The sequence below is a fragment of the Ictidomys tridecemlineatus genome, chromosome 9 (genome assembly GCF_052094955.1).
Source record: "Ictidomys tridecemlineatus isolate mIctTri1 chromosome 9, mIctTri1.hap1, whole genome shotgun sequence".
In the NCBI taxonomy this organism is placed as follows: domain Eukaryota; kingdom Metazoa; phylum Chordata; class Mammalia; order Rodentia; family Sciuridae; genus Ictidomys; species Ictidomys tridecemlineatus.
In genome coordinates, this window is record NC_135485.1 from 94,267,970 (window position 1) to 94,293,661 (window position 25,692).

A 25,692-nucleotide genomic window follows, 5' to 3' on the forward strand; every position below is an offset into this window, starting at 1 on the left:
TCAATCTCTTAGAAGGGGGACCATCTGAATGTAGTACTTGGAATTCTGTAGGAAGGATTTGTCTCCCCTCCAAATCAATTTGATTACTTATTCAATATGTGTATCAGTATAGACTCATGTATTTATTTTATACTTTGGGTGATATTTTGTTGCTCATTGTTCCATCTTGGTTTTTGGGAATTGTGTTAGGTTGGCTGCTTTGTCCCTTTGACAAATCCTCTTGATTTTTTAGCACTGCCTTATTCTCTGGCACTACAAGATGCCCTGAGCTCATCTTTTATATTCCTTGCCCCAGCCTTAGAATCAGCCCTTTTCTAAGGAACGTACTTCCTTTTGTTAGTACTTCAAAACCAAGATCTGGGCCTATGATCTAACATGCTGACTACACCTGATCTTGCTAGCTAAGCAGAATGAGATGTGGTTAGTATTGGATGAAGAAACCAAAATCTGGACACTGGAAGTGCTTCTTACTATTGGGACATCACTACCTCTTGACATCCCAGTAGACAAAGCTAGAAAAATGTATGTATATTAATCCATGTATATGTATGTGTCTAATTATTTGTGTGTGTGTATTAAGCTCAACACAAGTTTGTACTATATTCAACTTGAATCTAGGGCATATATTTAGATTTCAGTGTTGCTATTTTTCCTGTTCACAGACTAAATTCATAAAAAGATAAGCACAAAAAAAAACCCTCAAAACCCCAACCAAATTTTAGCAGCTCTTTGCAAAAAACATAATATTGATATATTTAAGTAATAAAATATATTGCCTCCAAATAATGTCTGTGACTTTAAAATATTTATCTATACTTTTCCCAGGGACAAATAAAACAAATTAATTTCATAGATTGAAAAAACTGAGCATAGAGACAGAATTAAGATAACTAAGGGCAAGAGCAAATTAAACACATGCAAATGGCTTTTTTTTTTTGGAATGAGGGGGTCCTGGGGATTGAACCCAGGGGTGCTTAACCACTAAGCCACATTCCCAGCCTTTTTAAAAAATATTTTATTTAGATGGGCTGGGGTTGTGGCTCAGTGGTAAAGTAACATGCTTGCCTAGCACATGGGAGGCTCTGGGTTCCATCCTTGACATCACATAAAAATAACATACAGGTCATTGTGTACATCTACAACTATAATAAATGTTTTTAAAAATATATTTTTTTAGAGACAGTTTCTTACTGAGTTGCTTAGAGACTGGCTTTAAACTTGGGATCCTCCTGTCTCAGTCTCCCAAGGTGCTGGGATTAAAGGAGTGTGCCACTGTACCAGCCATCAGGCATCTTTTAAAGAGGGATTTGTCTAGACTAGTAATACTAATAAAAATTATTTGTTTTGGGGCTGGGGTTGTGACCCAAGTAGTAGAGTGCTTGCCATGCACATGTGAGGCACTGGGTTCAATCCTCAGCACCACATAAAAATAAATGAATAGTTAAAACAAAGGTATTGTGTCCATGTTAAAAAAATTATTTGTTTTATTAACTTATAACTAATTCTCCCTAAATTGAAAATATGGCTGTTTCTACCAGTATTTATTGAAATATGAGATTATCAGGAGGTTTGATGCAAAATGATAATTTTATCCTGGTACAAAACAGATAATGTCCTAACAGTGAAGATGATGGAATCTTTGTATAAAAACAATTGTTTAGTGAACTGACTTCAGTAACTTTTTTTTTTTTTTTGATACCAGAGATTGAATCCAGGGGTGCTTAACCACTGAGCTCTATCCCCAGCCCTTTTAAAAATATTTAATTAAGAGACAGGGTCTCGCCAAGTTGCTTAGGGCCTAAGTTGCCAAGGCTGCCTCAGCCTCGCAGCCCATTGGGATTACGGTCATACACAACTGCCTGTCTTCACTTCAGTAATTTTTTGAGACTAGAATGAAAATCCTTCCACATATACAATGATGCATTGTTAAGAGTTCACAGAAATTACCCACAATGTATTCATTCAAGTCTTGTAAAACAACTGGGGCTATAATTGAAGAAACACTTTTAATTTTCTGTTTTTCCTATTTAATTCTACAAACCCACTATGAAAGAGCAAGAATGAGTTAGTGCAACAAGTATATTTTTTAAAAGTAGATAATTATATTAACAACATTAATAAACTAAAAACCAGTAGTGTTTGTTGTCTTTGTATATTTGCCATAGTCATATTATACTTCTTGCTTCAGACTTTTTTTTTTTTTCCCCTCCAGACTAGGAATTGAACTCAGGCTTCAAAATGCTTGGCAAGCACTCTACCACTGAGCTAAACCGCCAGCCCTTCAAACTTACTTATTTAATATCCATAATATCCTTCAAAATCTCCTTGCAGACAATTTTACAGACATCTCTTTGTGGCTTTCACATTTTCTTAAGTTTAGGAATCAGATCAGAATTTTTTATGATTTATATAAGAAAAAAATTAGAATGTTAGTGAACTCTAAAAACACCAAAATTTAAATTTTAGAATTATTTCAACTTAATTTTATTCCATATATTTCCTTCCTAGGATGAGTGACAAGCTCTAAGACCTTCAGTTTTGCTAAATTCAATAAATAATAATAAATAATAAATAAATTCAATAAAATTTGGATATAGGAAAAATCAAGTTACATTTAGCTTTTGGTTCTTAATCTGAATTTTTTTAATAAAATGGATTTGCTTTTTTGGGGGGGGTCTTTTTTTGGTTTCTTTTTGTTTTCTTCTTTGAGAAGGATAAGAGAGCTTGGTAAGATTCTAGGCTAGTTGATTCTCAAACATGAGTACATCAGAATCACTGAAGGGTTTGCTAAAAGACATTGTTGGCCCTCACCCCCAGTTTCTGATGCTATAGGTCTGAAGTGGACCCAGGAATGTGCATTTCTGACAAGTTCCCAGGTGATGTTAATACTGCTGATTCAGAAGTCACAGTTTGAGAAGTAGTCTAAGTAATTTTCAGTAGCTAAAAGAAACTAGCATACTGAAAACTTACTGTTGGCTAGATGTATTAGGAGTTTGACATTTATCATCTCAAAAACTCTTTGGAGTAGATTGGGTCTCCATTTTGCAGAGAAGAATTTGAAGCTGTGAGAGCTTAAATGTCTCAGTTAATAACATGGAGCCAGGATTAGAACCCAGTGCAGCTTGCTTTCTCGTCCTAGGCACTTAACCAGTTACTGTGCTTGGCTCTTGCTTTAAAAATCTAAAGTCATATATTTATAATTCTGAAATAAGTACTGCTATAGTTTGGATCTTGATGTGCCCCAAAGGCCCCTATATTGAATGCTTGGTCCCCAGTCCATGTTATTACTGGTATGTAATGAAGAAACCAAAAAACAAACAAGCAAACAAACAAACAAAAACCTTCTTTCAGTGAGTAAAAGGATATGGTGATAGAACAATAACATCTATTCATGAGCTTTCCACATGGTGAATACTGTTCTGAGTATTTTGCAGCCACTGAATCCAATCATCACAACCACTGTAGGAGGGAAATACTGATATTCCATGACTTCATTGTATAATAAGTTATTAGGACAATAATTTATGGAACCTAAGTTTCTATACTACACACTCCAAAAGGGCCCAATGAATCAAGGAAAAGTTGTTAGGACAAGGAAAAAAATTATTCAGTAAGCCAGTTACAAGATGAACTAACATCCTGAAAGACCATCTTGACACAAGTTTTAAACTCCTTTTACCTTTAGGAGGAAATGATTTGAAGAAACATGGTAGCTGGTAATCTGTTGACTTGCATCAGTCTTGAAATGGGAGGAGGTAAATTGGAGCAATTTGGGCTGAATCAACCTTGTGCTGCTAGTTCAAATGATTAATGAGGGCTTCCTACTCAAGGAGACATTGGCTTTTCCAGCAAAGAACAACCCAAACACCACTACTTGATCTCTGAAATAGTTTATGTATACAATGAAATGAACAGGAAATGACTTGGTTTGAATAAAAACCCTTCTTTATTTTTACACTCTAATGCCCAAGTCTTTTGAAACAAGCATGTTTAGGGCAAGTTGTCATCACATTAGATTTAATTTCTCTCCCTCAAAATAGAATAACATTTATGAGATGGATCCCTTATACTTAAGCATCCTATATGTTCATTAAATGTATAAGAAATGGTGACTTAACACATTTTAATCCCCTCCTGTCTTAAATTGTCTTAAAATTACTTTTTAAATGACAAGGTCCACAGGAGTTGCAAAAAAATGAGGTCATCTTTTCATCTCACATGAAAGAATTGTTAGTTGAAGTAACTTACACAATAGCTGGCCAACTATGCAAGGAGGAGCTAAATTAAATTTGTTCTATTTACATGCGGCAATATGCACATTGTTTCAGTAGCATTTAATTTGTGAGGACACATACTCTGTCTTCAAATTCTGCATAGCTCTAGCCATGAAAGCCAGACTTGAAAATGTAGTTGCCTTAGTTATACTACAGAGCTACAGTAACAAAAATGGCATGCTACTAGCATTAAAACAGACACATAGAACAAGGGTACAGAAGACAGATAAACCTAGGATCCTTGAAAAAGGGACCAGAAACATACACTGAAGAAAAAACAGCCTTAACAAATGGTGCTGGGAAAATTGGTTTGTCCACAGGTAGAAAAGTGAAACTAGACTCTTATCTCTCACCTGGCACAAAAATCAACTCAAAATGGATCAAAGACCTAGCAATTAGATCAGAAAATTTAGAATAGAAGCAATGTAGGGTCAACACTCCAGCATATAGGCATAGGCAACGACTTTCTCAATAGGACTCCTAAAGCTCAGGAAATAATGCTAAGATTCATAAATGGGATGGCATCAATTAAGAAGTTTCTGCACAGCAAAGGAAACAATTAGGAATGTGAAGAGAGAACTCACAGAATGGGAGAAAATTTTTACTAACTACTTTTCTGACAGAAGATTAATACAATAATATATGTTAATTATATATTAATAAAAATATATAAAGAACTCAAGCATTACCATCAAAAGAGGGGGGAAAAAAGCCCAAGCAACCTAATTAATAAGCAGGGAAATGAATTAAACAGACATGTTTCAAAAGAAGAAATACAAATGGCTAACAAATATATGAAAAATATTCAAACATCACTAGTAATAAGGGAAATGAAAATCAAAATACTGAGATTTCATCTCCAATTAGAATAGCAGTCATCAAGAATACAAACAACAATAAATGCTGGATAGGATGTGGAGAAAAAGGAACACTTTTACTCTGTTGGTGGAATTGTGAATTAGAACAATCACTATGGAAATCAGTATGGAGGTTTCACAAAAGACTAGGCATGAGACCACCATATGACCCAGCTATACTACTCCTTGGTATCCTAAATAATTAAAGTCATCATACTGTCGTGATACATGCATACCCGAGTTTATAGCAGCACAACTCATACTAGCAAACAAAGCTTAGGAGTCCATCAATAGATAGAGAGATAAAGAAAATGTGGCATATATATACACAATGGACTTTTAGTCACCCATAAAGAAAAATGAATTCTGTCACTTATAGGAAAATGGATGAAACGTGAAGACTTTATGTTAAGCGAAATAAGTCAAATTCATAAAGTCAAGGGTGGTATGTTTTCTCTCTTGTGGAAGCTAGAGAGGAAAAAAGGAAAAGAAAGGTTAGTTGGGAGCGGGGATCATGAAAACCAACGGGAGATCAGTAGAACAGAGGAGAGCGGGGAGGGGGAGTTCTGGGGAGTGATTTTGGCCAAATAATGTGGTTATATCGTGTACGAGTATGTAACAACAAACCCCATCACTATGTACAACCACGATGCACCAGTAGAAAAAAAAGTGGGCCCTCCACAGTCGCCTCTGGTCATATTTAACTGCACATCCACTGGACAAACAACAAGCATTAAATTACTTTATTACCAGCCCTACACAGTCAGGCTCCGGGGTGTGTGTGAACGGGCGCAGAGGCCGCCCTCTACCTGGAGGGAGCCGGGGAGAGCGGTCGCTGGAGGCTGGGGGAGGGCGGGCTGAGCTCCCCGAGGTGATCTGCCGAGGCCTGGGGCTTGGCCCCGGGGCCGTCGTGGGTCCTCTGGGTGGCAACGGGGATTTCCGCAGGGCGAGGTTTATCTTGGGCTTGGAAGTTGGTGAGAATTTGTGGTTCACAGTTCCCCGCTCCACAGCCCCAGGAACTCGGGACCGAGGGGAAGTGGCCAGAGGGCGCTTCAACTCGGAGGGAGGCGCGGGGGGGGGGGGGGGGGGCGGCGGGGGCGGGGGGGGGCTGGGGGGCGGGGCCGGGGCCGGGGCGCGGGGGCGGGGCCGGGGCGCGGGGGCGGGGCCGGGGCGCGGGGGCGGGGCCGGGGCGCGGGGGCGGGGCCGGGGGCGGGGCGGGCGGGGCGCCCGGGGCTCCAGGAAGCGCGACGCTCGGCCGCCTGGCAGCGCGGGGCGCTATGAGCTCGTCTCTGGGGTCTTGGGGTCCCGGCCCAGCAGGTAGGTGCGGGGCGCCGAGGGGCTCCGGGTAGTGGGGGCGCGTGTGCAGACCCGAGGGCGCACAGGCTGCTCCGGTTTTGCTGGACGGCCTCCGGTGATTGCGGGTCTGGGGGCGAAGCGCTCGGGTGCGGTGGGGCCCGCTTTGCCCGGGGAACCCCCTGGGTCGGGGCACCGCCTTCTCGAAGCCTCGGTGTCGGCGCCCGGGGCTGGGCGTGTTGCTGCCGCCTTTGTCCTCCTCGGGGATCCCTCTCCAGGCGTCGGGGCCGTTTAAACTTTAAAAGGCTGCGGCCCGCACACCCGGCGCCTGGCCTTGTGAAAAGTTAACTTGGGAGGTCAACTTTTGATTCTTGTTTGTTCACTTTGAAGTAAAAAGAAGTGGTCTTACCGGGAATCGCGGGAGCATGGTTAGCCGGCGGGGGCCCGGGCAGAGGCCCCTGGGGTTGCCTGGGCTTAACCCGAGGCAGCCTCCCGGTCTCCTGCTTCCAGGAAACCTGCTACTGTTGGACGGTTTGGATGGAAATCACAATTATTATTATTATTTTTACAAAGTAGTCAACTGCAAATCGTGCTTCAGGACGTTCTTCTGTCACTCATTTTATTACTGGTAAAGTTTAGAAACTTCAAGCCTGGCCATCGTTTTTAAAAAGGTGAAAATGCTAACAGCCGGTTGCAGAGCATCTTTATTTCAGAGCTTTCTTTGCTGCATAAAGGAAGGTTTACTCCAGAGGCAAGTTGTAGAAGTCACCGTGGTTGTGGGGTTAGTGGCCTTGGACTGGACGGACCAGCTTTTGAACGGAGGGAAGGAGCCAGGAGCTGAGTGGGAAGGCTGCAGGGGTCCAGGATGTCTGGGCGCTAGTCACTGCCACCCTTCCCCCAATCCTTTTCTTCGGATTTCTCACCTGCTTCCTTTCTCTACCCCTACCTTTTCCAGTGAGTTCTAGGCCCAAAGTGGTTTATTTAATGTAGAGTTAGCAAACAGGTGGCTGATGGAGAATATGGGTAGGTTTGTTTACACGACAGAATGTACATCTAGTTTGGGAAGGTAGTAGTTCCATCTCTGGTGGGAGGGAGCCTGGTGATGTTGTGCAGAGACTTTAGAATCCACCTCCACCAGGCTTTCAATCTTCACTGCAGCGCTCTGACCTAGAGCAGACCAGTTCCACTTTCCTATCCCTATGGCTATGTAGCTGAGTGAGATAAGGTATCTCTTGTGCCACCAACCCATGGACCAATGGTAGCTGGTAGAATTATCTGAAGCAATTATGAAATTAGGGTGAGGGAAAAAAGGAGTGGCTAATTTGTAAAAAATTAATCTGACTTAAGGAACAAGGAGGCAGGAGTTACATTATGGTGGAACAGAAAAGGAGAAGTGAGAAGGTTTAATGATGGAAACGTTTTTGATAAATAGATACAGATGAACAGGAATTTATACATCATATAGGGCATCTCATTAAAATTTGTTCTCTTGTCAATAAAGTAATTTATAGTTTTAGGCATTTAAAAAAAATTTATGGGTAGTATAAGGATGTTTGTTAAGTGCTCTTCTTGGAAGCTTTGATGGCTTGTTCTTATTGCTCAGGGTGGCCAGGATAGTACTCATGATGTATTACGTTCTCTGGAATCTGTGGCTAAAGTTTATCAACTCCAGAAATGTGTTGGAACTTAGATCTTGACATATGTCTCTATGGCTGATTGGCTGCTCACTAGATTGATCATTGGCCTTGGTTATTACTTGGTATTACAGGACAGTGTGCTATTTATATTAAAGCCATTCTGGATGGTGGCACATGTCTGTAATCCCAGTGGCTGGAGGCTGAGCCAGGATGGCAGGTTCAAAGCCAGCCTCAGCAACTTAGTGAGGTCCTAAGCAATAAAGCAAGACCTTGTCTCTAAAAAAAATACAAAAAATGGCTGGGGATGTGACTCACTCAGTGGTTGGGTACCTCTGCATTCAATTCCCAGTACCAAACAAACAAAAACAACAACAACAACAATAACAAAAAACAAATTTAAGGGAAGGTTGAAGTGAGCCAGGATTAGAACCAAAGTTTCCAAAGCTGAGTTTCTTTTTACACCGATAGAATTAACAACATCTAATTAACTAACTTACTTTCTTTCACAGTACTGGGGATTGAATCCAGGGGTGCTCAACCACAGATTACAGAGAACATTATTACATCATGGTTATTGTCCCAGCCACCTGAGCTACATCACCAGCCCTTTATTATTTATCTATTTTGGAGGTACTGGAGATTGAACTCAGGGGCACTCAACCACTAAGCCACCAACCCAGACCTATTTTGTTTATTACTGAGTTGCTTAGCACCTTGCCATCCCAGAGGCTGGCTTTGAATTTACAATCCTCTTGTCTCAGACTACCATGCCATTGGGATTACAGGGGAGCACCACTGCCCCCAGTTTATTATTATTATTAATTTTGAGACACTGTCTCATTAATTTGCCCAGATTGGTCTCAAACTTGAGATCCTCCTGCATCAGCCTCCTGAGTTGCTGGGTTACAAGTGTGACCCACTGTACTTGGCCATAAAAAACTTTTTAAAAATCCCTTGCTGAGATTGTTTGATTTGTTAACCTTGAAATCGGATGCCATTTTAAACAGATTTTCTTGAGCACTTAAAACTAACTAGCAATTCCTAAATCTATAGGTCTTGACTAAAAAGAGGGAAATATTCAAGACAACTGAAACCCACATCTTAAGTTATACCATTTAGGAAGAATTGTGAAGTTCCTTTTCGAAGAATTCTGAAAAATAGGAGCTTTAAATAGCCAGTCAAGAATTCATCTCCCGGGGTTGGGGTTGTAGCTCAGTGGTAGAGCGCTCGCCTAGCATGTGTGAGGCCCTGGGTTCGATCCTCAGCACCACATAAAAATAAATAAAGATATTGTGCACAACTAAAGAATATTAAAAAAAAAAAAAAAAGAATTCATCTCCAGAACTTTCACTCTCAGGGACTTGGGTTAGTTGATGACTGGCCATTTGGCATAGCTTCCTTCAGGTACACTTTGAGCCACCTTAGAGTCAGCACTCAGTGGCTACTTGGGCAGATGAGCTACAGGGTCTGCCACCTCCTTCACCAACACTGAGACTGGGTACTTTCCAAGCTGTGCAGAATTCTTGGGGGTGAGAAAGATGATTGGCTTTCTGACATGGATTTCATTTGCATAGTTGAAAGTGATTCAATTGAGTCTTTTTTCTTTTAATATCTTTATTTTATTTATTTATCTTTTTTATGTAGTGCTAAGGATCGAATCCAGGGCCTCTCACATATGCACATACTAGGCAAGTGCTCTACTGCTGAGTCACAATTCCAGCCCTCAATTGAGTCTTTATAGTGTAATTGGCTAAAAGATAAGAGGTGAAGTTATCTAAAGAAAATAGGTGCAAGACAGCTTTTGAATGTGGGAGAAACAAAGTCCTGTATTATTTCCACAGAGCAGTATGTGGAGTAGAAAGTACCTGGTTCCCTATGGTGAGATCAGAGTGAAAAGCTGTCTTATCTGTGGGCTACTGCCCTGCCCTGGAAGGGTGGAGATGATAAGGTTCAGGCTGCTTTTAGCTCTCTGGTGTAAAACTCACCTTGTTACAACTGCAGATTGTCATTCCCTGCCTCCAAGATCCTGATTCTACAAATTCTGGGTTGGACCCAGAAACCTGCAAGTTAACATCCACACTAGGAACTCTGATGCAGGTTGAAAAATCTGACTTAGGGACAGGGGAATGAATGCCTTTGTGGGGTCTCCTTTGGTTCTGATTACTTGGGTTAATTCCAGGAGGGATAGGCCAAAGGGAACTTGAGCCAAATTCCCCACCTTTCACTCTCAGGGTGTTTCTTCAGGGAAAAGTGAGACCCTCTAGGATGGAGGGGAACATAACACTCTTGGGTAGGAATCCATGCCTTAGGGTTATCCTGCTGCAGCCAATAGGTGCGGCTTTCTACAGGGTAATATTTTTGCAAATTCATTCTCTCATTATTGTAGAAGGTACTACACTTGTTGTATTGAAGCCACTGCCCACAAGTGGCTATTTATATTTAAATTAATTGAGAGCTGGGTGGTTGGTGCAAGCCTGTAGTACCTATATCCTCAGCTGCTCCAGGCTGAGGTAGGTGGTTTCCTAGAGCCTGGGAGTTCCCTGCTAGTCTGGGTAACACAATGAGTCTCTAGGAAAAATAAATTTAATTTAATTGAGAGTCAGCGTTGAGTTCTTCAGTTGCACTAGCTGCATTTCACATGCTTAATAGCCACATGTGGCCAGTGGCTACCACATGGGTCATTGCAGATGCAGAACAGTTCCATCAACAGAGAAAGTTCTAACACATAGCACTGCTCTAGAGAGCAGGAAATAGGAAAGGATGCAGTGAAAAGCTGCCTACAGGGTGGGGAAGTGGGATCAGGAGTGGAGAGGGGAGTGGGCATGTATCCCATTTTATCAGTGCTGATGTTCATTCAGGAGAGCCAGGATCTGAGCCTTTACAGGCCTTACCTTTCCTTTCTTCCACCCAAACTTTCGTATCTTCCATCTAGGAGGGTAATCAGCATTGACCACAACCTGGATTTTCGTTCTCTGGTATGATTCAGTTTGTTTCAGAAAATATTTGTAAAAACATTTTCTACATAACAAAGCAATTACGTATTTCATTTGAGTCCCATCATCACAGAACTGTGTGACTCTAGGCATATTTTGTGGTGCATGCATCTGGGAAAAGTTTTCTTCATATCTGTCTGTAAGATGATTGGCTATTTTGCAGGTAAGAGTTGGTGAGAAAGCATTGCACTGTTTTAGCTCCTTTGTTTGTTAGTAAGCAGTTTTTCTTCCCTTCTAAAGGTCTTAAAGTTTATAAGTTAGAAGGGGGATAGCAGTTCCCGCTGTGCTTTTCTACCATAAGTCAAAAAGTATAATAAGTAAAATAATCAACAAAAATAAACTTTTTTTTTTTTACAGGTGGGGAACAAAACATGACAGAAATAGATGCCTACTATAAAAGGTAAAAGTGTGTTCTTCTCAAATAAAGGTCTTGTGATTGGCAGCCAAGCCAAGGAATCCTGTGTGGATCCGAGTTGGCTGGATTCAACCACCTGCATAATAAATAGGCAAAGGATGGAAGAGGAAAAATGAATTTTATGCAGTTTGATCAAACTGGGGAGAAACAGCTGGATTGTTTTTCTGCAGTCCCACAGAAGCAGTTACGATTTATAGAAACAGGTGATATATATACTTGTCAAAGTTAGTAGGCTATGTTAATCAGTGAACATGTCAGTCTTAAATGTCTTTGGCCTCTGTCCTCAGCATGAGGAAGTCCAGAAGTTAAAACAGTTTGGAGCTTTTAATTTCAAAGGGGGTCTGTTTCATTCTCTTCCTTTGTTAGTCATGGTCATCCTGCAGAGTAAAAGCAAGAATGGATTCTGGGAGCTAGAGCATACATAAAACTGAGTAAAAAGTGTTTGCCTTTGAGGAGGAGTTGATTTTAGATCTGAGGGTTAGTTGCTGCCCCTGGTTGTTAGAGGACCTTGAGAGATGTTCAAAATATTTAATAACTTATATGAGCCTAGTGTTAGAGCTTGGCCTTGAACCAGACTGTTGTCCTTGGTGGCTAAAGGTGGGGGGAGGTAGGAGGGGGGGACATCGAAGCCAAGTGGTTGGGGTGGGTGTTCAGGATGACACATGGCTGTGGCCTACTGATGGGTCTAGAAGTAGTTCAGCACTTTTCTTGCCAGTCCAGCCTTCTTCAGGGGACACCAGTGGAATTTCAGCCTGGCAGGTGGAAGCAGCAGATATCTATCTACACATTGACCTTGGCCTTAGAAGGGCTTACTATTTAATATGACTTGAAGTGATTGCTTTCTAAATTTTTCATTAACAGTGAAATGTTTGATCCATCAGAGAAGTACAAAATGGACCACAAGAGGAGAGGACTTGCTCTAATCTTCAATCACGAGAGGTTCTACTGGCAGTTGATGCTGCCGGAGAGGCGAGGCACGAGTGCAGACAGAGAGAACCTTACTCGCAGGTAGTTTGCTGTGTGTGTCCAGATGACACAATTCAATTAAGTGATAACGGAAATTGTTACCATAACTCATGAGCACTGATAACAGATCAGAGGCCTTACTTGGCCACAGTTCATGAAGCAGGAAGTGCGGGCTCAATCCCCAGTACCACACAACAAATCCCCCCCAAAAGAACACCTTTCTAAAGCGCTTGCCTGAGTTATCTTCCTTCTCCTGTTCTATTAAATGTTAGCAGGCTTTGCATTGTTACCAACATTCTTGCATGGCAGGTGGCAATATTTAAAATTGAATTGGCTGTCATTATGTAAAGCCTTTGCAGTAGTGGATGATCAAGGATGACCATCATTATTATTTTTTTCTTTTCCCCTTAAGAAAAGTTGATTTGCATGTCATAAAAAAATGTGTATAGACTCCTCAGAAGTAAGGGTATTTTGACAACTGAAAAATGCTCATAAGCTAATATTCAATTTAATATATCACCAGGTTTTCAGATCTAGGATTTGAAGTGAAATGCTTTAATGATCTTAAAGCAGAAGAACTGATGCACAAAATTCAGGAGGGTAGGTAGTTTTGCTATAAAATAGCTCACCTTCCTCTGACGGGACTTTATACTATCTGTAAAGACAAATATAAATTACTGTGTGGCAAAAAAGTGCTAATAATTTAGTATCGATTATGGTATTTGGTTATGTCCCTCTATATCACCCACTAAATCCAGACACCTTACAAATCACTTTGCCTCTGAAGCTTATATTTAGCATATCACTAGTTACAGTTTATTGTTCTAGAAATGAACGAACTCTAAATTCAGTGGTGAAAGTCTAAAATGCAAATTCTACAGATACTGGTGCTTCAGAAGGTTCATTTTTAACTGATTTCCTTTCATACCCCAGATTTTCACTGCCTGTGAAATATTTGCAATATGTGTTGATTTGCAAATATTATATCTCAACATCATTATTCATTGGGTATTGTAATATAACTTATAACCATCTGTATGTCATGGGTTTTCAACTTACTTGCTAGTGGGCTATTAGAATATTTGTATTATAATTATTTCATACTTTCTTCAGACTTGTAATTAAATTGCAAATCACTTTACTGGCTGCTTACTAGGTTTTCTTTTTGCTCATTGACTCACATCTTAACTCTTCTGGAAGCCCTCAGTGGTATAGACAGAGCATGCCTGTGTTGGAGGTGCAGCCACATGTGGGCAGTTGTTGAGAGGTAGTTTCTGGATCTTTCCAGTCTGCTCTAGGAAGGTATCTGCTGACTCAAAAAAACTTTTAATTTATTATCAGAACAATTTCAATCTTAAAGGAAGAGATGTCATCATCATTTCTTTATGTTTTATGCATCATTATTCTGTTTAAGAAAAGGTAATGAAATTTGGTCAATCTCTTTGAACTTCAGTAATTCACATTTTTAAGATACAATTTGGTATAAATTATCCCATTTAAGTTAAGATTAAAATAAATTATTTCATCACAGATTGTTTACATTTATTAAAGAACACTAGGCTGGGCACAGTGGCACACGCTTATAATCCCAGCAACTCAGGAGGCTGAGACAGAAGAGTGGCAAGTTCAAAGTGAGCCTCAGCAATTAAGCAAAACCCTAAGCAACTTAGTGAGACCCTGTCTCAAAATATAAAAAGGGCTAAAGTTGTAGCTCTGTGGAAAGTGCCCCTGGGGTTCAATTTTTAGTACCAAAAAAAACAAAAACCCAAATTCCCCTCATCATGACTATCTTTCTTCTACTATTGAATTTTTATGTGTAGATAACAAATATCTTGTGCTCAATTCTATATGCATTTTTGGGGTCCTGCACAGTGTCAACTTCCAGCCATGTAGATGCCGATTGCTTTTTATGTGTCTTCCTAAGCCACGGCGAAGGCAATCACATTTATGCACATGATGGCAAAATTGATATTCAGACATTGACTGGCTTGTTCAAAGGAGACAAGTGTAAGAGCCTGGTTGGAAAACCCAAGATATTTATCATTCAGGTAAGACTGATCATATTATCCTCTTAATTATAAATCTATGGTTCAGTACATGTGATTGTAAAAAAGCCAGTTTTGAAAGTATCTTTCTCTAGTAATTGGTCAATCAGAATTGCACTTTGAGCTGTGATATTTCTTTCTTAATATGGTCGGTGTCTTCATTACAAATGAAATGGTATTTGGATCAACATTTGAAATAATATAAAATATACGCTCCTCTCTGGCCAAGCTTGGTATAGAGGGAGCATCGCTGGAAAAGGATCTGCTCTTTGACATGACCAGGCAAAGCAGCCTGATCAGACTCAACTTGGTCCGGCAGGAGCTGGAGAGCACATAAGACAGTGGGGAGAATATGAGAATAGAGAGGGTCAGTCTAGCCTGCCTTGATCTTTTCCTATTTCCCCTAAATCCAGGATTTTTTTTTTTTAACTCGGGGCACTCAATCACTGAGCCACATCTCCATCCCTGTTTTGTATTTTAGAGACAGTATCTCAATGTGTTGCTTAGTACCTTGTTTTTGCTGAGGTTGGCTTTGAATTCTCGATCCTCCTGAGCCACTGAGATTACAGGCATGCACCACTGTGCCCAGCTAAATGCAGGATTATTTCCTTCTTGCTAAATTGGATTTAAGGATAAAAATATTTGGGGGCATGAATAATATCATTTGGCACATCAGTAATTTTGAAGGGAAAAAAAGGAAACCATCCAGGTTTGATGGCCCCACCTGTAATCTCAGCAACTCCGGAGGTTGAGGCAGGAGGATCACAAGTTCGAGACCAGCATCAGCAATTTAGCAAGGCCCTAAGTAACTTTGCAAGTTCCTGTCTCAAAATAAAAAATAAACAATAGAAAGGGCTGGGGCTGTTAGCTCAGTGATTAAGTGTCCCTGGTTTCGATCCCCAGTATTTTTTTTTTTAAAAAAGGCAGGATTTGGGGTGATAGGATATGGAAACCTGATGGTCCAGTGCTATAATTCTGTATTTTCATGAATGGCCTAGAGGGCATGGAATCAAGTGATACCACATGTTGCCCTAAAGCCTTGAAGATGGAGGTGGCTATAAGAAAAGCTAAGGATGGTTTGGACAGTGCACTGGAGTGTGTGTCTGTCACAGAGTGGAGGACACAAGTCTAAAATCTAGGCAAGTGGCCTGGGCTGCAGAAGTAAACTTGGGAGTAATCAGGAAATCATGGAAGTAGGTGAGTTTACCAATGTTGAATGTAGCCTGGAAAATGAGTGTAAAAGTTGAAGGATACCGGTGAGCTGAGGAGGATGGTTATGAACAGAAAAATGAAGAGAAAAAATGACTGATGAAAAGGGGAGTGGCCGACTCTAAACAAAACAGAACTGGAAGTAAATAACGAGCTACTAGAGGAGGAGAGCCCTCCCACAGAAGAGCCAAGTTACGGTCTTTCCCTCCACCTCAGATTTGTTTTTGTTCTTTGGGACTGGGTCTCACTATGCTGCAGTCTGGCCTTAAACTTGGCACGTGATTTCATTAAGTTATTGGTATTTAATACTAAGATTTATCTCTGTAAAAATAGAATGTTAGGCATATCTTCTGTTTATATGCCAACTCTGAAATCACCCAGGACTGTTTCTTTTGATGATTGTGGTTGTTTAGTCATTTCAAAATTAATTGATGCATTTTAAATGGTATGACAGAATCTTGTTAGGTCACTATCTAGTTTATGGGGCTGTCGTAACTAAGTACCACAGACTTTGTGGCTTAAACAACTGAACTTTTCCTTCCTCTGTTCTGGAGACTGGAAGACTGAGATCAAGGAGTTGGCAGGGTCGGTTTCTCCTGAGCCTTTCCCCTTGGCTCGTACATGGCCATCTTTTCCCTGTGTCTTCACGTGAGCTTCCTTCTGTGTGTGTCTGTATCCTCATCTCTACTCAAAGGATACCAATCATACTGGACTAGGGCCCCCATATAACTTCATTCTAAATCACCCCTTAAAGGCCCTTCTCCAAATAGAGGCACATTTTGAGGTACTGGGGCCAGGAACACAAGTAAGCCTATAATACTTAAGAGTAGAATTTAAGGTTAGCTTCTGAGTGAGTCAGAATTAGTAGAGGCGTATTTGTAATCTCACTTCAAAGTGAGAACAAAAGAAAGGTATGATGACAGGCTCTTCTCAGGTCAGGGGGCATCATTTTGGCTACTGACAAGTTATGGTGGCTGCCAACCAATAGGAAAACACCATCTGGAAATATATAACCTGATTTAAAAATTAGGTAAATATTATAACATTTAATAGAATGTGACTCTTGGTGCTATGGATGTGGTTAATATGTAAAAATTTTAAAACTGTAACATGCATTTTCCTTCTCTACAGTGTATACCTTTCAACAGTTTGGTGTGTACTTGGGGATACTAATTACTTTTAAAACATCAGCTAAAGGAAATGTAAGGGGAACTAAACTTGGTCAGCTTTAGTTCCCTTGATCCCCTCTAAACCCAAATGCACAGTTTTTCAGCCGTTCATAGTGTGGTTTCAGTTACAGATATGAGAGGTGCTGATTTATATACATTTGCTCTAAATGTTAAGTCTCGGGAAGGAAACAGTTGATAAAGAAGGTGGTTTCTTTCTCTGCTTTATAGGCGTGTCGGGGAAACCAGCATGATGTGCCAGTAACTCCTTTGGATGTGGTGGATCATCCGAAGGACAAGCTCGACAATGTAACTGAGGTGGACGCTGCCTCCATGTACACGCTGCCTGCTGGAGCAGACTTCCTTATGTGCTACTCTGTTGCAGAAGGTGAGTGGGTGTTTTACAACATAGAGTTGGCTGTCCCAAGTCTCAGATTGGAGTTGGATCAGGACTTTGAGGATCAACCACCATGTCCACCAAAGACATAGAAGTGATCTAACACATAGCATAGAGTAGAAAATGAGTGTGTAAAATACTTTATAGAAGAATTGTTCCTGAGTGCTATGGTGAGCAAAACAAGTCTAATGATACCAAATACTAGCAGCCTGCTCTCATTGATTGATGGTGGTAATGCCATTGTGGTAATATCCATGGAAAGCATTGCTGAAAATGTTTTATAGCAATTCTTCTTTGCTACTATACTTACTGATTTTGATGTCTTATTTTGCACCTTAAGATCACTAGCTACCATGTTGAGTTTTGGGGTTTTTTTTTTGTTTTGTTTTGTTTTTTTTTTAGCTAATGGAGAAAACTATATAGAAATAACCTCATTTATATAAAACTAGAATTATCTGGGCCTGGTGGTACATGTCTGTCTCATAGACTGAGGCAGGAGGGTGGTAAGTTCCAGGAGAACTGGGAAAGTTATCAAGACCCTGCCTCAAAATAAAAGGGGCAGAGGATGTACCTCTTAGAGAGTGCTTACCTAGCATGTGCAAGGTCTTGGGATCAAAAGTACATTACTATAAAAATGAAATAACAATAAAGTAGAAATATAGAAATAATATATTCTCTTACATGAGAATAGTCAACAGAAAAAATTTCAAACCATTATCATGGACATGAGTTAGTCTTTTCCGAGGATTTGGAACACACACTCTGTACCATGAATCATAAAGTGCTTTTATTTTTTTCCCCCTAGTACTGGGGATTGGATTCAATGGTGCTCACCACTGAGCTGCATTTGATATAGAATCTCACTAAGTTGCCCAGGGTGGTCTTGAACTTGTGATTCTCCTGCTTGGCCTTCCGAGTCTCTGGGATTATAGGTGTGCATCCAACTACAAAAATGGGTAGTTTTCAATCACTTCAAGTCGAAAGAGAGAAAACTACAGTGTCCTTTTTCTTCATAGTTTTTTAAAAAATTTTTAAATTTTTTTTTAGGATATTATTCTCATCGAGAAACTGTGAATGGCTCATGGTACATTCAAGATCTGTGTGAGATGCTGAGAAAATATGGCTCCTCCTTAGAGTTCACGGAACTCCTCACTCTGGTGAATAGGAAGGTTTCTCAGCGCCGAGTGGACTTTTGCAAAGATCCAAATGCAATTGGCAAGAAGCAGGTTCCCTGCTTTGCCTCCATGCTAACTAAAAAGCTGCATTTCTCTCCAAAAATCTAGTAAGTAGGAGCCACTTTGACTTACTGTATGTATTCTGTATATATTTCCCTTTTTACATAAAATAGCATCACTAATTGGAGAAGTTTAAAATGTTTCCAGGCTTAATGCCCAGTAGAGAACTGCCTTTTTAAAATTTTTTTTAAAATCATGTTGCACATGGTGAAAGGGTTTGAGAAGAAATCCTCACGAATTTATTATACATAAAAAAATATTTTTTCTTTCTTATTTTAGTAAACTGCAAGGTTACCAATAATATTTAGCTGATTTAACTTGTATTTTGTGACTTTTTTATAAAGGCTCATTGCATAATATTTTTGAAACCTGAGAATTAGGTAAATTGGTTTTCCTTGATAAAATACTTGAAATTCATGTTTTATTAAATTTTTCTGAGTCATATTCTTATTTGTGCAATTGTAGTGGACTTGTTTTACTTGGTTATATATGTTTACTGTCTCATCTAAATAGGAGTAACCACATTTTTAAATACGACTTTAACTCCCATTAAAAAAAAAAAAAACCTTCAAGAACTAGTTTATGAACTTATGAGGGTGAATACAGTTCACAGTAATTCTTGGGCACTGTAGGATAAACACCTGCAAAACATGATTTGGCAGCATCTTCCACTTCCAGTTACATTGTTCAACCATCATCGGACTCATTCACTGACTGTTAATGTTAACAGAATAACATATTACTTTTAAAGCTTAGGTCTTATATAAAATTTGAATAATACTGTTCTGATAGTAACTTGTTGGGATGAAGAAGATTAAATGTTTGGGCTTTGAGAACTGGGACATGTGAGCTGCTAGTTCAAAAGCAATACTTAGCTTGTATTTCAGTTGCAGTTCAGAAAATACCAACTGCAGTTAGAGACAAAACATACCTTTTTGATAAAGGTCTTCTAATTACTGAGTGTGAAAAAAAGGAGTTAATGACAAATCAATTCCAAACAAAGCCTGAGATCGAAAGTGGATGCCAAGCACACAGACTGCTTTGCCTCCACAAAGGGATGGACACAGGTCAGGGTGGTGAGGATTTTTAGCCGACTGCAGCAGCTACTGCTTGGAAGAGGCAGACAGGCCGTCTACAATAACAAGTCACAAACATCTACACACCAAGAATGTCAAGTGAAAACTTCTACAAGTACTTCTGTTTTACATGAATTTATTAACTAAAAAGATTAGACAGTAAAATTAAAATGAACTATGAGACTCAAAAACATCCAGTTTGGAAATTACAAAATCAATACAAAATGGAAAATCCAATGGTGTTTAAAAATGTGAGATTAATTCTTTTCACTGAGTTCTTCTACTTGGCATCCTCAAGTAGAGAGAATGGCGCACACGTTTCAGGGCTTCTTTAGCCTGTCATGGGAAAAAGCAGAAGCACAAGATCAGAGAAGAAGAGAAACCGGCATTAATGCCTGGAATTCTATATAGTTAATGTCTTCTTTGGGGAATGAGTATTTAAACTGTTAGCACAAATGCCATAGTTATTTCAATTTTATATGAATCCTTTTTAAAAGATGAGTTTATAGTTTCTACTTCATCCATATGCTTTAAAATATTAGTTCATTCCCTTTGAAATGTTTTTTCCAGTTCATATTCTAAAAAAATAAAGTCTTGTGACCTGTAAGTTTCCCCTTTTCTCTTCACTTTATTACCTAAAAATAATATCATAAATACTTTACAAGATGATATATTATATCTTAAATGCTGGAAGAAGATTCCTTAGCCTTGGATTGTTTAAATGTTAGGGAAACTACAAAATGAAAAAAAATATATTTTTCTATATAATGATAATATGAAATATTTTTTAAAGTTCTTTAATTTTGGCTTACAAATTCTAGTAATTTTTTTTTTAATTTCAAGGGTGGATAGTTTAAAACAAAACAGATAAAATAAAAGACAGGGAGGATATTTTTATCAAGACTTTGTTTAAAAAAATTACTAAGAAAAGTGAAAAATCCAGTTATGTGCTGAGAAGTGCATCTGAAGAAAGTTAGTACATTGGGAGGCCAGAGATAAAAGCTGCCTAAGGAACAGATGGTGGAAAAAACACTTAAGAACTGACAGGCTTGAAGTCTGATAGGCTCACTTGCCCTTCTAGAAGTGTACGCTTGGGTAAGTAACTTTAAGGCCCGTTTCCTCATCTGAAAGAGGGGACGGGGTGAGAGAAGGAGTACTATAATTCTTCTACTTGAAGGGAAATAAACATAAATAAATGCCTTTAGAGTTTAAAATTCCCATCAGTGTTTATCTTTCTACAGTTCTAGTTTCTATATGCTTAGAAACAGATTTCTAGTGAAAACTTTATTTTTTCTATTTCAAACTCATAAGACATTTTCACATACATTTAAAACTATCCCCATGTATAGTACAGAAGAATAAAGCTAGAATGTGAAGTTAATATCAGATATGTCAACCATTTTGTGGACCAGTCCTGCTACACACAGAAATCTCTCTAGATACCAGCCTGTGAAGAGGACCCAACAATTACATTTCCCTCCCTCAGTCCTGGGTCCCCAACATAACCAGCCGTGAGATGTTTTTTATACCGTAGCAAGGTCCTCTTTTAACTTGTTGTATTGTTCCACATCAAAATGCTGTTGCTCTGATTTCTTATGGAAGAACTGAAGCAATTGCCTTCTGCTAATCAATGTGTAAGTATAATTCTAAAGAAAAGAAAACAGCATGTGTTGAATGAACATACTGCCTCTTGAGGAAAGATATTTGACTTAGCAACACCAAAGCAAGGGGAAGGCAGAAGAATGAAAAAAATATTTGCAGTGGCTACTAGAGCAAACATAAGCCAACACAACTAGAACATTTAGTCTTGTTTAACATCAGCTGCTCCTTTCACAAGCAAGCAAGTTGGTAAGAGAAATTAATAGGAGAAAAATGCGAAGGGAGATTTTTGGCAAAACTACCATGAATTACTTGGTATTTTGCAATGCAACTTCAATTTTATTTTATGAATGAAGTCATGAAGAACACAGATAGAACAAAAGATCCCAATGGAGGAATTTGTGTTATTCATTCAAGATTTTATATAGTTTATTTGTGCTGTAATTCTCCATCTAGTCTGGTGAAAATAACAAAAATTCGCCAGCTCATGAAGACCCAGATGGCAGTACTCAGTAAAGGTTTTATTGCTTGGCTTGGGTAAGAAATTCCTTGCAAAATGTTTGAACTTACTTCCTAACTACTCACCTGTCGAGTTAGTATAAAGTATGCAAAGTAGATCATGGAATTTGTAAATGTGAGGAAGTATGTGACTGGTTCCATGATATCCCAGGAGTACACCCACCAGGTGAACCAGGCCAGTGCCCCACCCTGAACTGACAGCAGAGCTAATCCAGCCCATAGGAGTCCTCTGGTTTTGGCCTCAGAGCGAGCTTCAATTCTAGCTTTCACCTAGATGGCATGGGAAGGGGGAAGACCATTAATTCAGTTTATAGGTGCATCAGCTTAAGGGGAAAAAGCAAGAGCAATATTTGAACCAGTGCATGCCTGCATTACTTTATTAAGAGATCAGGTATATGGAGAGATACTTTATAAAACATATTAACTACTCATTTCCACATCAGTTCATTAATACTTCTCTTTTAAATTATAAAGGTAATAAACAAAACCAAAACCCTAGTATAAAAGGGCATACGATGGAAAACCCAGAAGTCATCCTTTGAAACCTAAGTAAAATTATAGGCCCATTTTCTTTGACCTAGCAACTCTGCTTCTAGGAATTCATCCAGAGGCACACTTGTACACCGAGACTCAGTGCAGATTCATTTCTTAATGCAAAAGGCCAAATTAACACACGTTGCATCAGGTATTATGTGACTACATTGAGGCTTTTATGTTCAAACTAGAGAGTTCCAGTGAAAGGTAAGAATATATAGAGAGAATAAAAAATGAGCCATAGGTAGGAGTACAGTAGCTCAAAGCACAGGACAACAGGGGCACCTTTTTATATCTTTAAAAAAATAAAAACGTGCATAAGCAATCCAGAAAAATAAAATGAAAGTTCCTCTCTCTGGCATCCTCTAAATACCCTTAAACACTATTAAAAATTATATCTCAAGAAACTTTATTTGGACAAGATACACATATATCCTCCCATTTAAAAAAAAAATTGAAAATGAGATTTTATCCCCTGAAACAAATTGCTTCACCCTACTCTGCAAATAAGTGAATCATTTCTTTTTTTTTCATCACAGATTAACCTCAAATGTCAGGAAGCCATTGCTAACTTCCCAGGCTCAATTCTGTTAAGCAGAACAAGAGCCTGTGAGGTAATACTCCCAAGTAGTGCATCCCAGCTCATACACTACTTATTTACAGGGCTGATCCTCTCCAGGCAGCTCAGTGGTTAGGCTGCCCAAGTTCATGTTCACACTGGACCACATACTAGTTGTATATCTCTATCATCCAGTTTCTTCATCTGCATATAAGGAAGAAAACTGAGACTCATGAGAATTAAAAGGAGGAAACTGAGCATATGTAAAGCATTCAGAAAAATGCTCACACGAGGGACACTTAATAATGCACAATAACGTCAGTCTGGTGTTCAAATACAGGCTATGAAGCTTCCTGACCTGCTCAAGGGGCTGCAGCTGTTCCTTCAGGTGGTCAATTTTCTCCAACAAGTGTTGTTCTCTTTTCTTCTGAGAGTCTTCTAAATGTAGGACTGTGAACAGTCTGTGAACCAAGGATTTCACACTTTCCATCTCAGTCATGTGCACATAGCTTGAGTTTTCTGGGTTGGGGAAGGAAATATGATGGAAGTCACTACACTATTTCCTTCTGTGGGAGTCCAAGGAGCCAATCTGAGTCCCAGTGCCTGGCTATCTGCATACCGCACCTCCTAGGGAGGCATCTGGTGTTGGTCTGTTCTATTTTAGATAATTTGATTAGTCGATCCTAATAAGGCAGTCTATAATGATAAATCATAAGACAGTTGATTTAAATTCATTATGTTTGTCTTTTGTAACATGATTTTTGCTATTGCTTTAAAAATATACATACAGGAAGTGTAAGATGACTACCTCACCTTTAGGGGTTTATGGAGTCACGGGCTCACTTTTATACCTGAGCTCAACCTCACATCCCATATCCCACTCTCTGTCCCCATCTTTCCAACAGTTATGTCAGAATCCACAGGGGAAGGAAGCTCGGATACAGCCAAGTAAACAAAGGTAAAATACACATCTGAAAAGCAGTTCAAGTGTAAGTTCTTTTCAGCAAATGGAGTCATAATAAATGTAGAACTGAAAGGCAATTCATATATGCATTTGTGGGGGGGGAAATGAGTGTAGGAGATCAAAATTATGCCGTCTCCAAAATGTGCCACTTTGCCTTAAGGATTATTTTAAGCTGAAGGCATGTAACGAGCAGACACAATAAAAGCTCTAGTCTCCCTCTAAAATCAAAAGCAACTTCTTCAAACTGAGAATAAAAACTACCTCCTGCCCTGGCTTTCTGTCCCATACTCTGTGTTCTCTTAATAAAAGCTTTTCTTGACCTAGAGTTCTTTGAAGATGGTGATTTGAAACAAACAAACAAAAGTTTCCTCTATCTTCCTCAAAGCTGGCTTTGAATGAAGCCCATTTTCCTGCCAACTTGACCCTTGAGTGTCTATGGAGTGGCAGCAGTAGAGCCCTGCCTCTTGCCCCTTGTACAGTAACAGTTCCTCAGGGGGACACCTCTGCTTGCCAAAATACAGGCCACAGACTTACAAAGGTCTCCTCCCCACTCCACCAGGCAGAACAAAAGTGGGTCACTAAAGACAAATGTAGACCCTTTTCAGCCCAGAGATGGCACTGGAGCCATCTCCCTGACAAATCTTATTAGATTTTATCTACCATTAACTAGCTTACCAGCCTTCCCACATTTGCTGTCCCAAGAGACTCAGGGTCCTTTTCATTTGTCTTGGCACTTTTCTAAAACGTGTGTTCTTTGTTAAAGATGTTATATAGGCAGGAATGCTAAGCCACCTCTCTGAGAATCACTGTGTGTATGAAATGTACACAATAATAAACTACTATTTGTTTTTCCTAATCTGTCTCTTGTTACAAGGGTCTATTTTCAGATACGAAGAGAAGAGGCAAAATTACTTTTTTCAATCCCCACAGGAGTCCCAGTTTCAGAGTTTTTAACATAGTGCTCTTTTGATCATGGATTTCACATCTTTCCTCCTCTGTGGTTTTATAAATTCACATAAAATTAGGCTGTGATGATACCTTTCTGTTCTCCAATGCTACTAAGAGGGAGAGCAGACAGACCTGCCGGCCAGGCAGCAGGAAATAGCTGCACATGGGGAGACAGGTGGTCCCACAATCAGTATCAGCTGCTGGTTTTCCATTCATGCCAATAGTTGTGGAGTTATTTTTCTTCCACTGCCACCTAGTTATTCAAGTTTTGATGTGGTTTTTAATTTCTTCCATGTTCTCGGCTAAAGTTGTCACAGAAGGGTGCAAACTAGCTTGTAGCCTTCTGAAATCCACACAAGACTCAAAAGTTCTTTACCATGAAAATCATCGACAATTAAAAGGTCTGAATGCAAAAGGAAGATACAGACAGGCACAACTTTGTTCAAAGCCATGGAGTATAATAAAGACCAACAGAACTAGATATTAATGAAGTAAAGATACATTTATTTACTTTTGTACTGCTGGGGATTGAACCCAGTGCCTTGCACACGTTAGGCAAACACTCTACCACTGAGCTACATCCCCAGCCCGGGACAGATTTTTTTATTAAAAACTACTGCAATAGGGATGGGGGCCCAGCATGAAGTGAACTGAACCCGACTTCAATTTATCTAGAGGTTGCTAGATGTTTTAAAAGAAGAATAAAAGAATAGGGAGGGAGATTAGCAGGGGTCTGAGCAGTCAGGAAAGTGGAAATTTATAAAAAGAGGATGGGGGGCTGGGGATGTGGCTCAAGTGGTAGCGCGCTCGCCTGGCATGCGTGCGGCCCGGGTTCGATCCTCAGCACCACATACAAACAAAGATGTTGTGTTTGCCGAAAACTAAATAAATAATTAATTAAATATTAAAAAAAAAAAAGAGGATGGGAGTCAATATGACTAGGCATGGGGTTCGTTCATTGTACCTATTCAGAGGAGAAACAAATTACATCTTCCTGACCGGAGGG

At 39.6% G+C, this 25,692-nt stretch overlaps 2 protein-coding genes across 4 annotated transcripts in view; one reads left to right on the forward strand and one right to left on the reverse strand.

The window, feature by feature from the left end:
• Window positions 1–6,083: 6,083 nt before the first annotated feature.
• Window positions 6,084–18,931, forward strand: Casp6 (caspase 6). Of its 3 annotated transcripts, none has more exons than XM_078021816.1 (7): window positions 6,084–6,105; window positions 11,412–11,454; window positions 12,331–12,477; window positions 12,959–13,035; window positions 14,308–14,483; window positions 17,087–17,243; window positions 18,300–18,931. In XM_078021816.1, the coding sequence occupies exons 2-7, from the start codon at window positions 11,426–11,428 to the stop codon at window positions 18,533–18,535; spliced, it is 822 nt and encodes a 273-aa protein (XP_077877942.1). In that variant the 5' UTR covers window positions 6,084–6,105; window positions 11,412–11,425; the 3' UTR covers window positions 18,536–18,931. The 3 variants fall into 3 exon arrangements, with proteins under 3 accessions (XP_077877942.1, XP_077877941.1, XP_077877943.1); XM_078021815.1 differs by lacking the exon at window positions 6,084–6,105 and adding an exon at window positions 6,339–6,448; XM_078021817.1 differs by lacking the exons at window positions 6,084–6,105; window positions 12,959–13,035 and adding an exon at window positions 6,339–6,448 and having other exon boundaries at window positions 14,360–14,483.
• A 751-nt stretch (window positions 18,932–19,682) lies between these two features.
• Window positions 19,683–25,692, reverse strand: part of Mcub (mitochondrial calcium uniporter dominant negative subunit beta) — a 125,671-nt gene continuing 119,661 nt past the window's right edge. Inside the window, 5 exon segments of the mRNA XM_078021818.1 lie at window positions 19,683–19,850; window positions 19,852–19,899; window positions 21,093–21,209; window positions 21,748–21,951; window positions 23,133–23,293. Coding sequence (XP_077877944.1) covers window positions 19,821–19,850; window positions 19,852–19,899; window positions 21,093–21,209; window positions 21,748–21,951; window positions 23,133–23,293 — 560 coding nt within the window. The 3' untranslated portion in view covers window positions 19,683–19,820.